Raw genomic sequence first — 14178 nt, 5'->3', positions numbered from 1 at the left:
CTCGTCTGCGAACGGAGCTGGTTGCGGCCCTTGTCGCAGTCTTTGTACCTCATTGGGATGCTGTTCGGAAACCTTATTTTTCCGCAGGTTTCAGACAGGTGAGTAGCAGATGCAAAAACTCCAATATTGAATGAAAGAAAAGCATCTTAATAGGTGACATCGACTTGCACAAGCTACACAAATCCTAATGTTGTAGTATCGAATAGATATAATTCACCACACTTCACAAAGGCCGGAATTACGGCATCACTTAATCCGAGCTTTTCAAGTTCTACGTTTGAGGTCACAAGTTATGAACAATAAGCCACTGGATCATTCCAACCATAAATGTGTTTTAGGATTAATTTATCTAGCTCATTATCTTAAAAAAAACTTTATAAGGGCTGCCAACTTTTATGTTCATGGAATTCGAATTTGAGTTAAAAAAAACACGAAAATAATATAGTTTTTTAATCTGCATAACACAAAACAACAAATCTAACAACTATAAAAAATTCAACCCCATTAAAAATAAAGCACTATTGCAGTTCTGGCACGAAATAACATTCTGCTTTTATAAGAAATATCCACATAATAAGCCTTTTTTACTACTGCAGGTTTGGCCGCAAGGTATCCGTCCTATTGTCTTCGGTCATGATGCTGATTTTTGGATTCCTCGGCGCATTCAGCGTATCATTATCCATGTTCAACGCTACCAGGTTTCTAGCAGCCTTGGGAACAGGAGGGATACAGAGTACATCAGTAACTTTATGTATGTAAATTTAAGAATCCTATTTTTTTCGATTATGAATCACAGAGGTCATTCTTTGGGACGTAGAACAGATTCACAAAGAACGTTTTCCGCATTAAAAAAAACAACATTTGGGTCACCTCCGATAACACTAGAAGTGCTATGTTTATTACTGACGTAGTTCAATATTTAGGGCATTGTTAAAGACCTGGTGACAGGCACAAATTAAAAGGATTAGTCAAATGGCCACATAAGATCGCTTTAATAAAAAAAATATTATTTTCCAATGCAAGAATTTCCTTTTGAAATTAAGGCGCACAACATGCAAACGTTTCCGACAATACAGTTTGTACCAAATTTCCCCTTTTTATACAAATTGTTTATGAAACTCGATATATCGGGTTAAATGTATGTATGCGACATTCGTTTATGCTAATGTATGTAAACGAAAAAATGCTAGGATTGCCCAGATCGCATTATTTGCGGTGTAATGAATGAAGAGGACAAACGTAACTTAAAAAGGACGATGGCAATGTATGTTTTACTTTTCCGAGTAATTGATGAGGTTGACAAACCTTATAAATGATATGCAGTGTACTCAGTCGTCAACAAAGCGATTTTATAGCTTTAATATATTAACTTAAAAGGTTGTGCTTTTAACATACTACATACGCGATGCTACGGAAAAGTTCAACATAATCTAAACTGTCATGCCATACATGACAGCAGATCAGCATTTGTATATTTCTGTTTTGTTTTTACCTTCCTATATTATGGTTCACGTTCGTTTATTATAATCTCTCGACAAACCTGCGTATTTGTCCCCTGTAAGGTTCCTTCATGTCGTCCTCAACATATTAGCCTCGGGGTATGTTGGCGTGACCGCCAAGTTTATCATGTTCAAGCTTAACTGCTCTGAAGAACATCTGGATTATGTATTACATGAGCAGTAAAGAATATTAATTAGTTAGCTTATTATACGTTAATTGTTTTTACAGCAACACTATGCAGGCAGCTCACACTAAACATATAAAAAACGAGAGGCACGGAAGCGCAATGGGTGACATTCCAAAAAAAAAAAGAAAACATTTAGCAGTTTGAACAATATATAAATGGGTCATTAACAGTTACGATGGTGTACGAGAGATTTCCAGTCTTTTGTGCAGGGGGAATGCGGAGGCAATTTACGCTGATTAGTCCGTGATTGTAATGGTTAAATTTTGAATGCAAGTACACACCGTTGAGGTATTGAGGAAGAAGGATGACAGTATATGTGGTTTAGGTGAAGCAGGTGGTAGTACATTCAATGAAAGAATAACAACCGAGGCAGTTTCCTACGTGTTCACAAGGGTGAAATATTGATTCATGTTTCAGTTGTGAAACACTCGTCAAGGATGAGTATTTGAGGTGAATATATGAGACCACTGTATTTTGTAGGGACTATAAACTGTTGACTAAGTGGCTTTGATGAAAGTTTCAAATGATACTTTCATATTATAATCGTGAGCAGACGAGTGTTTTATAAGCTTCGAGTTTAGTCTGATAAGACGATTGGTGCAAATGTCTTCTAAAAAATTCCAGAGTGCGTGCTGTCTTTATTGAGTACGGTCTTGAAGTGCAAATTCCGCGTTGAGTTTTCGGTAATTGTTTTTACTAGATATTTGTAAGAAGGCACGTGTTCCATGCTGGACGAGTTCGGTGTAGACTTTGCCTTCTGGAGATTAGTTTTATGGTTAAACGTGGTTACTTTTGTTTTTAAGCGTTAATATAATCATTTGCCATGTATGGTACCAAAAAGGAACGTTAACAAGATCGGATTGTAGCAGAGACAAATCGTCACAATTCGTAATAGTGTAACAGATGACGCAGTCATCCGCAAACAGGCGTATAGATGAAGTAACAGAACATGGTGGGTCGTTTATGTGTATTAGGAAATGCTTCGGATCTAGAACGCTAACCTGGGTATTGATTCTGCAGTGGCCAAGATTTAAAGTCGTTAATATGTGCATATTGCTCACGATTCAGGAGGAATGCTTTAATCCATTTTATTACTCTTTCTTCAACATTAAACTGTGAAAGTTTTTGAAGTAAATGTTGGTAAGGTGCCGTGTTGAACGCCTTGGCGAAGTCTATGAAAATGGCATGAGTAGCAACTGACCTCTTGAAATTTTCATGGAGCTCAGAGACCAAGCCAAAAGGTTGCAATTCGCAGTAGAGGTGTTTGCAGAAACCAGGTTGACTTGAATGTAGGTGATTATTTGGAACGACGTAGTTCATTACCTAAGTGTAGATAAATAACTCCATAAGTTGAAAGGTACGCTGGTGAGAGATATGGGCCTGTAGTTTGATGCAAGGTTTAGGCTACCAGATATAAAGATTGAAATAATATGTTACATATTTTTTAATCATGTGGAATGTCCGATGTTATAATCGAAGCCTGGAATAAGCTGATCGTATTACCGAAATAATATATCTGATGATGACTAAAAAGCCGGGTGAAGTACCGTCATTTCCAGGGGCAGAGTTAGGGCGTCAACGGTCAATGGCTTTGGCTACACTGGAGAGTCAAGCCAGTATTTTCCATTGTTGTATTCGCGTAGCTAGAGAGAGAAGGAAGAGAAACTGTTTCATGGGTAAAGACAGAAAAAAATACTAATTAAAAATATTTTTTTTTCACACGCTAGCTCATTTTAGCTTCATCGTTCAGTTTTGGTAACCTCAATGCACTATTAAGACCGTCAAAATATTTTTATAAATCGCGTTCAAAATAGCTTGTTTTACATTCCTTCCTTCCGCGTTTATATACCTCGGCAAATTCAATATATTGATTCCCATACTAAGGAGAATGCTTGACCTTTACCATTCTTAGAGACGTCTTCTTATATTTAGCAATTTTATGTGAGATAGTTCGTGAACCGAGGATTTCTACTAGTTCCATCGGACATCAACTTCAGTATATATTTATTTATGGGAAGGTTAGTCTTCCTTTTTAAGTTCGCCCAAATTGATTCAACGGAGTTGTCAAAACCAGCGAAAAAAAATCAGTTGCAAACGTCTGAAAGTATGAAAAATTGTTCTGCGAATCGGCCTTATAATAATCGTAGTACGTTTTGTTTAATATTCACTTTCTCTTGCTATAACGCCAGTCTCAATAAAACAGTTTTATGATCACTAAGTTGTTCCAATGTATTGCATAAAACGACACAAGTAGAATCGTTTACAAAGAAATATAAAAAAAACGTTGGCTTCTGTCGTTTCAGGCACAATCTGAATAACACCTTACCAATCTATTAGACCTATGAATTTCCTGAATTCAGTGACATCGCGACAAGAGATGTCGGTAGAGCAGTCGGTCCAGTTAATAACTGAATAATTAAAGTCACTACCATTTATTGTAAGACTATTAGCATTCCGACCCATAACGACATCTACACATTCTGCAAACGAATCAGCAAGACCATTTCTAACCCACGGTGGTCGACAGAACAAGCACTTGCACTCGATGAGGAACGCTCCAGCGCACTGTAGCTCAAATACTCCCTAGGCTACTATGAACATCTATGACCTCTGATGATTTAGAGACTTTTTTGGTGATTTTGATTTTGATTTTGAGACAACTTTTGACGCGTTTAAATCAAGAAAATTATGACGTGTATATACTTAAAATAAAATAAATGTAGGCTTCAAGTAAGCACAAATCTAGTTTCAGTGGGTGTGGCGTAATAGTACAAGACCCAGTCAAGCTACATTTTATAAATGCTTCTGAAATAAACCAGTTCATGTTCACATTCATAAATGTTCTCTACATTTTCAAAAGAACAATATATATTTTTTCTGTAATTTTCCGAACCTCTTGTTATGCCATACTTTTATATTTTGTATATCGATTACGCGTCTTTTTTCACCAGCTCTCTCAGTTGCAAGCTTGGGTATACGTTGACGTGGATCTCAACATTATATGTTTAGTTTTGCTAAATCTTAAAAAAAATGGCATTAACAGAGCTAATTGCGAGAATAGCCTGAACTTTCAGTAAGTTAGCGCAATTTTAGGACATTCTTAGAAAGCCTTGCACAAAATGTTATTGATTTTAAATATAAGATGTGTCAACACCAAAGCTCGCACTAGAATTGGCCAGAACAATTGATGCCACCCCCTATCAACCTCCAATTTTTACCAAAAGCGTGTATCTAAGTGGCACTTTACCTTGAGTAATTACAAGGTATGGCTCTCTTTCTTTAAAAGTTAGGTAACAGCCTTGCCACGGTCAACGGCGGACGACAGCACAGATGACTGTGTTGGCGAGGGTCGTGCCTGTGGTGCCATTTGTTTGTTCATCCAGAATTGAAGCAGCGCGACTAGGGAAAGATTAAGCGAGAAACTGGCATGAACTGAATTGACACGCTGCGCCGATTTTTGAGACGGTAAATAGTTCTCATAAGTTATTAAACCCTCACAAACTTGTTTGTTTGTTAGAGGCTGCTCGTGACCGCGGCGAGTGTTGTTCTAGCTTTTCACGGGCATATAGCTACGCCTTACAATTACGCGAGGTTAAATGCACCGCCAACACACACATTCGGTGCAACTTTAAAAACGCTACATGCAGGCGTCGATATTCGCGGAATATTTTAAAGCGAGTATTGGTATTTAAAACACGCTATACGTTCGTTGTTTGTTTGACGTTTACCAGTAACATTTTTAGTCTTCGAACTTACGTCTAATGAAAGTACTTTCCGTACGCTTCAATTGACTATGCACAGGCAGATCCTCACTTCATAGCACACTATCTCTAAAACAAGCAGAAAGCGGGCACTATTACCTAAAATTACGTGGTTTTAAACAGATTTGCGTTAGCTCTACTCGATGCAATGGAATGGAAAAGAAATTTTCACGACGGCTTGTAACATTCACGTTGTTTCTTGTTATAGTCGTGGAAACTCTGCCTTCCCGACACCGAGTTCTGTTTGTCGCGAGCTATGGCTTTGGTTGGACTGTTGGACAGCTGGGCACGGTGGCTTTGGCATACGCTATCCGAAACTGGAGAAACCTCCAGATGGCGTCTGGTTTATTTGCCTTGCCCTTGATTGTCCTGTGGTGGTGAGTAATGATCACACAATATTTAATACAAACTAACGAGACTTATATCAAACAAATTTAGTAAAAACACAACTAACACTAAGGAAGAGCAGGAAAGTGCAGGCACTCCAAACCGCCTTTCAAGAAACAAAAAAAAGTATAAATTTATCATTAATCGTTAGTACTAGACTGAATCGAAAAAAAAAGAATGTCGCACCGATACATAAAAAACACGACTTACATGGGCAAGTCGTTGTTCTGGAAAGTTTTACGTGGCATACACTAAGACTGAAGAATGGGCCTCACAGAGAAAGTTGTATTTTTTTATGCTGCACAAGTTCCGTATGTTCGCAGAAGATTTCATGACGCCTAGTATCCGCTTTTCATATACACGGGGAAGTTAGAGTCAACTATTGAAAGAAGCTGACCAAACATGAGCCACCATGAAACTAGTCGCTTTTCAGTGTGGATTCGTTTCTAGAAGATGCTGATAAAAATACACAAAGAAGAAATGAATTAAGGAAAAGGCAAGCTATTTTTTTTTTTCAAAAAGCCAGAAAAACACGGTGGCAAAGACTCCTAAAGATATTAAATGCACTTACTTTTCCGTTAATGGCGAGGTTTTAGAAAATCTCCGTGGGGCGACTTGATGAGGTTTTTTTTCGTGGGTACCATTTTCCTTTCGACAGCCAAATGGGGATATTCAAATTGATTCCTTATTACTATTAATGAAATGTGTTTCTATTTTTAAACGATCTAATCGATCTATAAATATTTAGACACAGCTATTTTGAATAATGTTAACAGGTGTGTGAAGTGAGCCTCAATACAAAATAGTCATGTGCCTTGTCTGTATGATCATCCTCAAATCGAAACGTATCAATATTTTCAAACTTGTTGGGGTGTCTCTTGCTTGCAGGTTTGTGTCGGAGTCTCCAAGATGGCTTCTTACACAAGGAAGAGAGGAAGCCGCCATGAAAGAGCTACGAAGGGCGGCTAAAATTAATAAATCTGTACCACCAGATCTCACGCAACTTTCCGACTTGCTGAAACGCCAAAGCAATGTAATTAGAATATTTCTTTCCTCATTCATTTATATAAAAACAAATAATTACGAATAGAACGCACTATGAAAGAACATTAGTCACTTTGCAACCAGCAAAATCTAAGATCGAGAGCATATTAACACAGTGAGTTTCTAGCTCGAATGCAACGTTAATATTTGAGTTTCCGGATATCAGGATAAGACATGCCAAAATTACTACCGTTCAGTGAGACATTTTGTCATTATGACTAAACACGTCACAAGATCATAAAAGCCGGTACTAAAACGTTACAGGCTATATATTATCCGCCAGGCAAAATTATGAAAAGAGGACTACATTTACGAATTAGCAAAAAATAGATATATCACTTCAAGTGCTGCATTAGTATTATAGTAGTGTAAATTCAAACTTTGCCTCAGACTATTGTAATATTTTGCTCAGTTAATGAACTTAATGCTTTCAGAAGCCCAGTGTTACTAATGTAATTATTTGCAAGACTCATATTGAGATTTTCAAATTTTCTTTCAAGTAAACAATTACAAGCGTTTTATTTTCATTTTATCACAGGTTGCAAAACTCAAGACACCTACACTTCTAGACTTGCTGAAGGGCTCAAAGCTGAGAGTCTACACATTCGTTATGTTGTACACATTGTAAGTAAGCCTATACACCCAATCTAATGCTAGATATCTGCATAATAGGTAGCCAAAAAGCGTGGCTTTCGCGGAAAATTGATGCTAGTTCAAGATATATTTAAAATATGAAATAAAAAAGGTCTCTACTTCCCTCATTATTCAGCCTACAGAATGTGTGCGATATAATTATACTTTCATAATGAATTTATAGTTTCAGACCGTCTAAAACAAATGGTGCTAAACGCCCATCTACAAGGTCGATGTGGCTAAAGCGCACTCGAGCAGCCGACTGTTGTGGAGAGATTCTGTTGCAGTGATTGACTCCCCGATGTCATTATTTAACTCACAGGAATCTTTAGAGTGTTGTATTGATGAAAACTAAACAAACTAGGGAATGCTTAACTTACCATACACGGTTGAACGTAATGCTACGTTGATAAGTCATATGACCTCGTTACATGGGACGGACGAAGAACGAGAACTGACGTGACCAAGCGATCCTTGTCTTAACAGCGCGTTCTCTCGTCATTTCCCGTTCTGCCTTCATCGTTCCTTTTTTCGCGGTGTTTTTTGCAACACATTCTCGCCAAGTTACCTCCTTACATTGTATTACCCTTTTAGAGCGAAAGCTGTTAGTGGGACACTTCGCGGTTATGCCCCTTCGACCGCACTTCATACCGACACAGGGCATTTTTAGCACTCCCCAAAACACTCCATGGGCCTCGGATAGCAAGATAACAACCAAGAAAGATAACGCATTCATGCATTTTATCTTTCTTGCTTGTTACCTTGTTATCAGCGGCCCGCTGAATGTTTTGGTGTCATGCATGGTAGCAATATAACATGCTTGGTAAGTAAAACAGTCCTCGACAGGAAATCTCGTAGTGCACTGGGTTGGGTGCCAAAGTAATCGAGAATGCACGAACAACTCTCGGGAGATACGCAGATAAAACTACATTAGAATTTTACGATGCATTCTGTCTAAGAGGGAAACTCAGTGCATAAGTGCCCCATCAATGCACCTGAGAGATAGAGAGATTAATTTTATAAACGAATGGTCAGAAAGATGCCGTTCATGGTGCGGGTTCATTTCAAAAACCATTTTTTGAGACTGCACTTCTTCCCGTCTTCCTCCTTGTTTATTCTGCGCTTTTCGTTTAGCACGTGTGACTACTTGTAGCCAAGTGACGTACGAAAACACGCTCCCCTCTTACCCAGAGGGCTGAAATGCTCTCAACTTAATACACCCTCATCGATTGCAAAACGCCATGGAACTTTGGTCCGGTGTGTTACACTGTTTAATACAAAATGCCTATGCAAACTCTATGGTGCGCGCTCACACCTTTACCGTTTACTCAGTCCATCTGCTTCGAAACGGCACCTTAGCGGCTCCGCGTCACACCTCAGCTGTCCCTGTGTTTAACCTTAAAGGGAAGATGGGGAACTTCTACATTTGAGAAAAAACGCTTGAATTGCGTTCATTTGGCCTTTAGAATAACAGATATCAAAATTATATTTCAATGCGACGCGCCGGAGAACCACCAGAGCAATTTCAAAATAGGGCTGAAGCCCCGCCCCCCTAGCCTTGGGCAGCCAAAAGAGCCGTCGATGACGTCACGGACAGCGACTGTCTTTCGCGTTTTTCTCGCGTTTAACAATACTTACGCAGCAAATGGTTTGGGTATTCGGGTTCACGGGGTAAAAACACTCTAGAATTCACTTCTAACTCATTTTTTCCAAGAAGCTCCGTAGCTTCCCTTTAAGGGCTGCGCAAGTGCTTAAAGTGTTCTTTAGTGTGCCCGTCGATATCAAGGTAGCAATGTTGAATTATGTTTACCCATTTGGAATGTTCTATTCCCAGTTAATGTCGATACATTGGTACCTGACTATAAGATTATCACCTTTATGTCCTGTGTTTGCAGAGCAGTGGCGACACAAGGAGGGGGGGGGGAGGGGCGACCCGGGTGCAGCGTTCGGGGGGGGGGGGAGGGGGGTGTCGCAGCGGGCCGCGGGGGCGGGGAGGGGGGAAGGGAGTCGCGGCGAGCCACGCGAGAGCAGGTGAGTGTTTGGGGGGGGGGGGGGGCATGTCGCGTCCGGCTGCCGCCCCGGGTGCCTTGACCCTCGTGACGCCACTGTCCCAGAGTACCTAACGGTGACGACAATTTGCAATCTATGGGCTGGGAACACTGAACCTTGCGCTGTAAAACGAGCCGGAAAAATTGGCGACGGTAAATAGAAAGCTCCAATGCTTACCAAATAGGCATTAGGCTTGCCTTCTGAAAGTTCAAGGCTTATAATTAACTTCCTACACAAAAAAAAAAAAAGTATTAACAAATCGCCAAAGCTGAAGGCAAACGTGTTCGCAGATGATCAAACTTCCGATGAGTGTAACTTGCGGCACAATATCCCGATAGGCACAGCGAGGAGACCACAGAGATAGTCGTCTACTCGCTCCGCCTTTCGGCAGATGGCGCCACAAGTTGGATACATCTCGAACTCGATCGTCTCCGAACACGTCCGCTGTCATGTGCGTGCCAATCCGAGGGGCAAGGGGGGCGCTTTCAGAGTGAGGGGGCAAGGCATGTGTTTTGACCCCCCCCCCCCCCCCCCCACCTCTTCCCCTGAAACAGCCGCCACTGGGCGGGGCAAACACTGTCTGGCGGCGCCCAAATGATACAAAGGGCACCACCCCTCGGGCCTGGGGGAGGAGATGGGGTGCTCTGGTTTGCCCCCCCCCCCCCCTCAATACCAAGTTGGTACGCTACTGTTTGATGTTGATTTTGGCAAGTTAGTCGGACTCAATTACAAGAAGCAAACTACACCTTGAAATTTTTGCAAGGTAATCCTCACCACCCCAATGCACATTCGGCGAAAGTTTGAGCTTTCTATGTTGAGACGCCGACTTTCCCGGCTCGTTTTATAGCATAAAATGCACTGAAGCAACCCGACATATGTATATACCGCTTCATTTCTCCTACGTGTTTGTATTCTGTATTCAGAAAATGCTGACTCGTTTGGTCGAAATGTTTTTTGTTTTGCAGCTTTGCCCAGCGGATATTGTACTTCCATCTCTCATATGCGGCAGTTCTTATTGGTGGGGACCAGTTCCTCAACTACACGATCGTACAGTTCATGGAACTGCCGGGGAAGGCCCTTGGAATTGTGGCGACGATTTTCTTTCCACGGAAAGCTTGTCTCATTATCTTCTACGTTTGTGGAGCTATTGCATTTTTGGTGGCTCTGGCGTTTCCTAAAGGTAATCACACTTGTGGGTATGAGGACGCTACCTCCTTTTCTTAGTTTACTGTAGATAGAAAATTATCCGAATTAAACGTCTGTTAAACGATTAGAAGCTACCCAGGTAGCACAGGATTCTGGGCCAAAATCTGGCTTTTGTCTGGGAGTTTACGGCCGTGAAAAACCCGAAGAAGCCAAAGTAAAGTCAAACCTGACGTTCCTTGGTAAGAGTCTGGGTATTTTGGCCCTAATTCGCCAAACAAGTGCCAAACTTAGGCTTCACTGCCTCGTAGTTCGGCTGTCATCTGGCATCTTTGGGCCCAAACTTCGGCATGCCCCGAATTCCGAAATTAGGATTCACTTCCGCAGTTATGGCTGAAGTCTGGCTCTTACTTTGGCACAACTGTGGCGGACGAAAGAAAAGTCAAACTTTGGCTTATCCGAAATACCCAATTTGGCGTTGCTTTGGCAGTTATGAATCCCGTACGGCAGTCACTTCGGCACTCTTGTGGGGGACCTGAGAAAAGCCAAACTTTGGCATGCCTGAAATACCCAAATTAGGCGTTGCTTTGGCAGTTATCGCTCCAGTATGGCACTTACTTCGGCACTCCTGCGGTGGACCAGAGAAAAGCCAAACTTTGGCATGTCCGAAATACCCAAATTAGGCATTGCTGTGGCAGTTATGGCTCAAGTATGGCACTACTTCGGCACTCTTGTGGCAGACCAGAGAAAAACCAAACTTTGGCGTGTCCGAAATGCTCAAAAGAGGTATTGCTCTGGCCGCTATGGCTCAAGTATCCCAGGTAGCACGCCAGAGGAATGCCCAACTTGGGCAAAGGTCTGGCAAACATAAGGGCCCAACTTTGGCGCAGTTAGATTTTTGCACCATGGCACTCATCAGTGCCAAAGTACGGTGCCTAACTATAGCCTTAGTTGGGCGATCCTCTGGCATGCCAAAGTTTGGCTCTTCTCTGGTACGCCAGAGGAGTGCCAAAGTTGGTGCCATACTTGAGCCATAACTGCCATAGTAAATCCTAATCTGGGAATGCGAGGCATGCCAAGGTTTGGCGTTTCTCTGGTTCGCCAGAGGAGCGCCAAAGTTGGTGCCATACTTCAGCCATAACTGCCAGAGCAACGCCTAATTTCGGTATTTGGGACGTGCCAAGGTTTGGCGTTTCTCTGGTCCGCCAGAGGAGCGCCAAAGTTGGTGCCATACTTCAGCCATAGCTGCCAGAGTAACGCCTAATTTCGGTATTTGGGACGTGCCAAAGTTTGGCTTTTCTCGGGTCCGCCAGAGGAGCGCCAAAGTTGGTGCCAGACTTGAGCCATAACTGCCAGAGCAACGCCTAACTTCGGTATTTGGGACGTGCCAAGGTTTGGCGTTTCTCTGGACCCGAGAAAAGCCAAAGTTTGGCTTTTCTCGGGTCCGCCAGAGGAGCGCCAAAGTTGGTGCCAGACTTGAGCCATAACTGCCAGAGCAACGCCTAACTTCGGTATTTTGGACGTGCCAAGGTTTGGCGTTTCCCGCCAGAGGAGCGCCAAAGTTGGCACCATACAGTCATAGCTGCCAGAGTAACGCCTAATTTCGGTATTTGGGACGTGCCAAAGTTTGGCTTTTCTCGGGTCCGCCAGAGGAGCACCAAAGTTGGTGCCATACTTCAGCCATAGCTGCCAGAGTAACGCCTAATTTCGGTATTTGGGACGTGCCAAAGTTTGGCTTTTCTCGGGTCCGCCAGAGGAGCGCCAAAGTTGGTGCCATACTTCAGCCATAGCTGCCAGAGCAACGCCTAATTTCGGTATTTGGGACGTGCCAAGGTTTGGCGTTTCTCTGGTCCGCCAGAAGAGCGCCAAAGTAAGTGCCAGACTTGAGCCATAACTGCCGCAGTAAATCTTAATTTGTCGATTCTGGGCATGCCGAAGTTTGGCTTTTCTCTGGCTACCCACTGAAGTGCCAAATAAGTGCCAAAAGTGGCAAAGAAAGCCGAGAGGCCAGCCCAAGTTTCGAATATCTCTGGTGTGTCACAGAGGTGCTCTTTCACGCGTCCCAGAAGAGAAATAAATTAAACAAGCGTTGGAAACACGATGGTAAGATGTCATCACCTCCGTTCCCAAGCAGCACGGCAATACTTTGCAGTATCGTGCCAGTGCCGGCCGAAAGTCGGTTCCAATATCGCTCAACTGTCCAGTTTTGTACCACCGTTTGATACCCGGTGGGTATTCCCGTACAGCTGTTTCGCCCCGACCTAGCGTTCGCGCAATGTTGTGCGAAAACTCTACGATGCGGCTGCTTCGTATTGGCCGAACGTCGTGCAAGTATATGTACGTTGCATGTCATTTGTTGCATATCCAATCACTTATACGGACAAACAAATTTTTTTCGATCGCTCCCAGAAGTTTATTAAACAACTATCATTGCACAAAGTGTATTCTCAACATATTTACAAAGGTCACACTTCTCTGTAAAACGAAAAGCAAATTATAAAATACAATTAACACTGTCCTCAAGCCAAGCAAAACTCATCACACAAAAACCGCGGAGATTGAGAGGAAAGCAGGACGACTATCAGAATCATGCTTGTAGTGCACTTACTAATAAAAGAGCGATATCATGTAATCCTTGATAGATGCATAATCCAACTCAGACACCCCACAAACACATTCGAGGATTCGGGGACTGACGTCTCGTCGTCGGCGAAGAGCAGTTTTTGTCGAAGCGTGTCCAACAAACACATCACAAGTATTCCACGAACTCCGGTGCAAAAAATGGCTGTTACCGAAAAATTGGCATGGACGTATTCCGACCGTTTACGACGAAAAAACACAGTCGCGTCTGTAGCGCACGAAAGCAACAGAACACTGAAGAGCAGTTCGAAAACCGGACCTACGTGGCCCGCTTATTTCTATAACTAGGCAAACGGCGAAAACGACAGCCCCAGAGATCCCATCAGCGTGACAGAGAAAGTCACGTGAAAAATTTTCGTCCAAACGTTTTTGTCCTACGCGTCCTACGTAGAGAGGTCACGCTGGGTCACGCGTTTCGCTTCACCCTTTTGATTTGCTTAAAGCGGCTGTCGCGCTCGCTGACAGCCACAAGAAGACACAAAAGCAGGTGGGGAGGATTTGCAAAAGGCGAGGTCGAAGGGGAATCAACAACGCATAAAAGGAAAGGCCGCTTCTGCCGGTGACCTTGTCGCCTCGCCTAGTCTGTCAGCGTTCGGCTTCCATTGAGGGCCACAGAAAGATAATCTCCTTTCTTGAGAGCGAAATGGACGGGGTGATGAGGAAGATACATAGAAAGGGGGGACGGACAACGAAGACTTCCAACTAGCAACAACATTTATTGACCCGAAGTTTGCATATATAGGTGAAGGAGGGGAGGGTGAAAGACGCTACACTGGAAATTGGGAAAGCGATGGGAGAGGGTGTAGAGCCAGGGAAATGAGGGACGATCCCGTG

The 14178-nt window shown here is 42.6% G+C and overlaps 1 protein-coding gene across 1 annotated transcript in view; it reads left to right on the top strand.

The window, feature by feature from the left end:
• The window catches only part of LOC8042484 (organic cation transporter protein), a 32401-nt gene continuing 18223 nt past the window's right edge, over positions 1-14178 (top strand). The window contains exons 1-6 of the mRNA XM_042290749.1: positions 1-98; positions 597-751; positions 5657-5825; positions 6724-6868; positions 7418-7503; positions 10527-10741. Coding sequence (XP_042146683.1) covers positions 58-98; positions 597-751; positions 5657-5825; positions 6724-6868; positions 7418-7503; positions 10527-10741 — 811 coding nt within the window. The 5' untranslated portion in view covers positions 1-57. The remainder of the gene's footprint in view (positions 99-596; positions 752-5656; positions 5826-6723; positions 6869-7417; positions 7504-10526; positions 10742-14178) is intronic.

The sequence above is a fragment of the Ixodes scapularis genome, unplaced genomic scaffold, assembly GCF_016920785.2.
Source record: "Ixodes scapularis isolate PalLabHiFi unplaced genomic scaffold, ASM1692078v2 PGA_scaffold1__304_contigs__length_218370807, whole genome shotgun sequence".
Taxonomy (NCBI): domain Eukaryota; kingdom Metazoa; phylum Arthropoda; class Arachnida; order Ixodida; family Ixodidae; genus Ixodes; species Ixodes scapularis.
The sequence above is the reverse complement of the archived record's forward strand: the minus strand, read 5'-3'. Positions and strand labels throughout refer to the sequence as shown.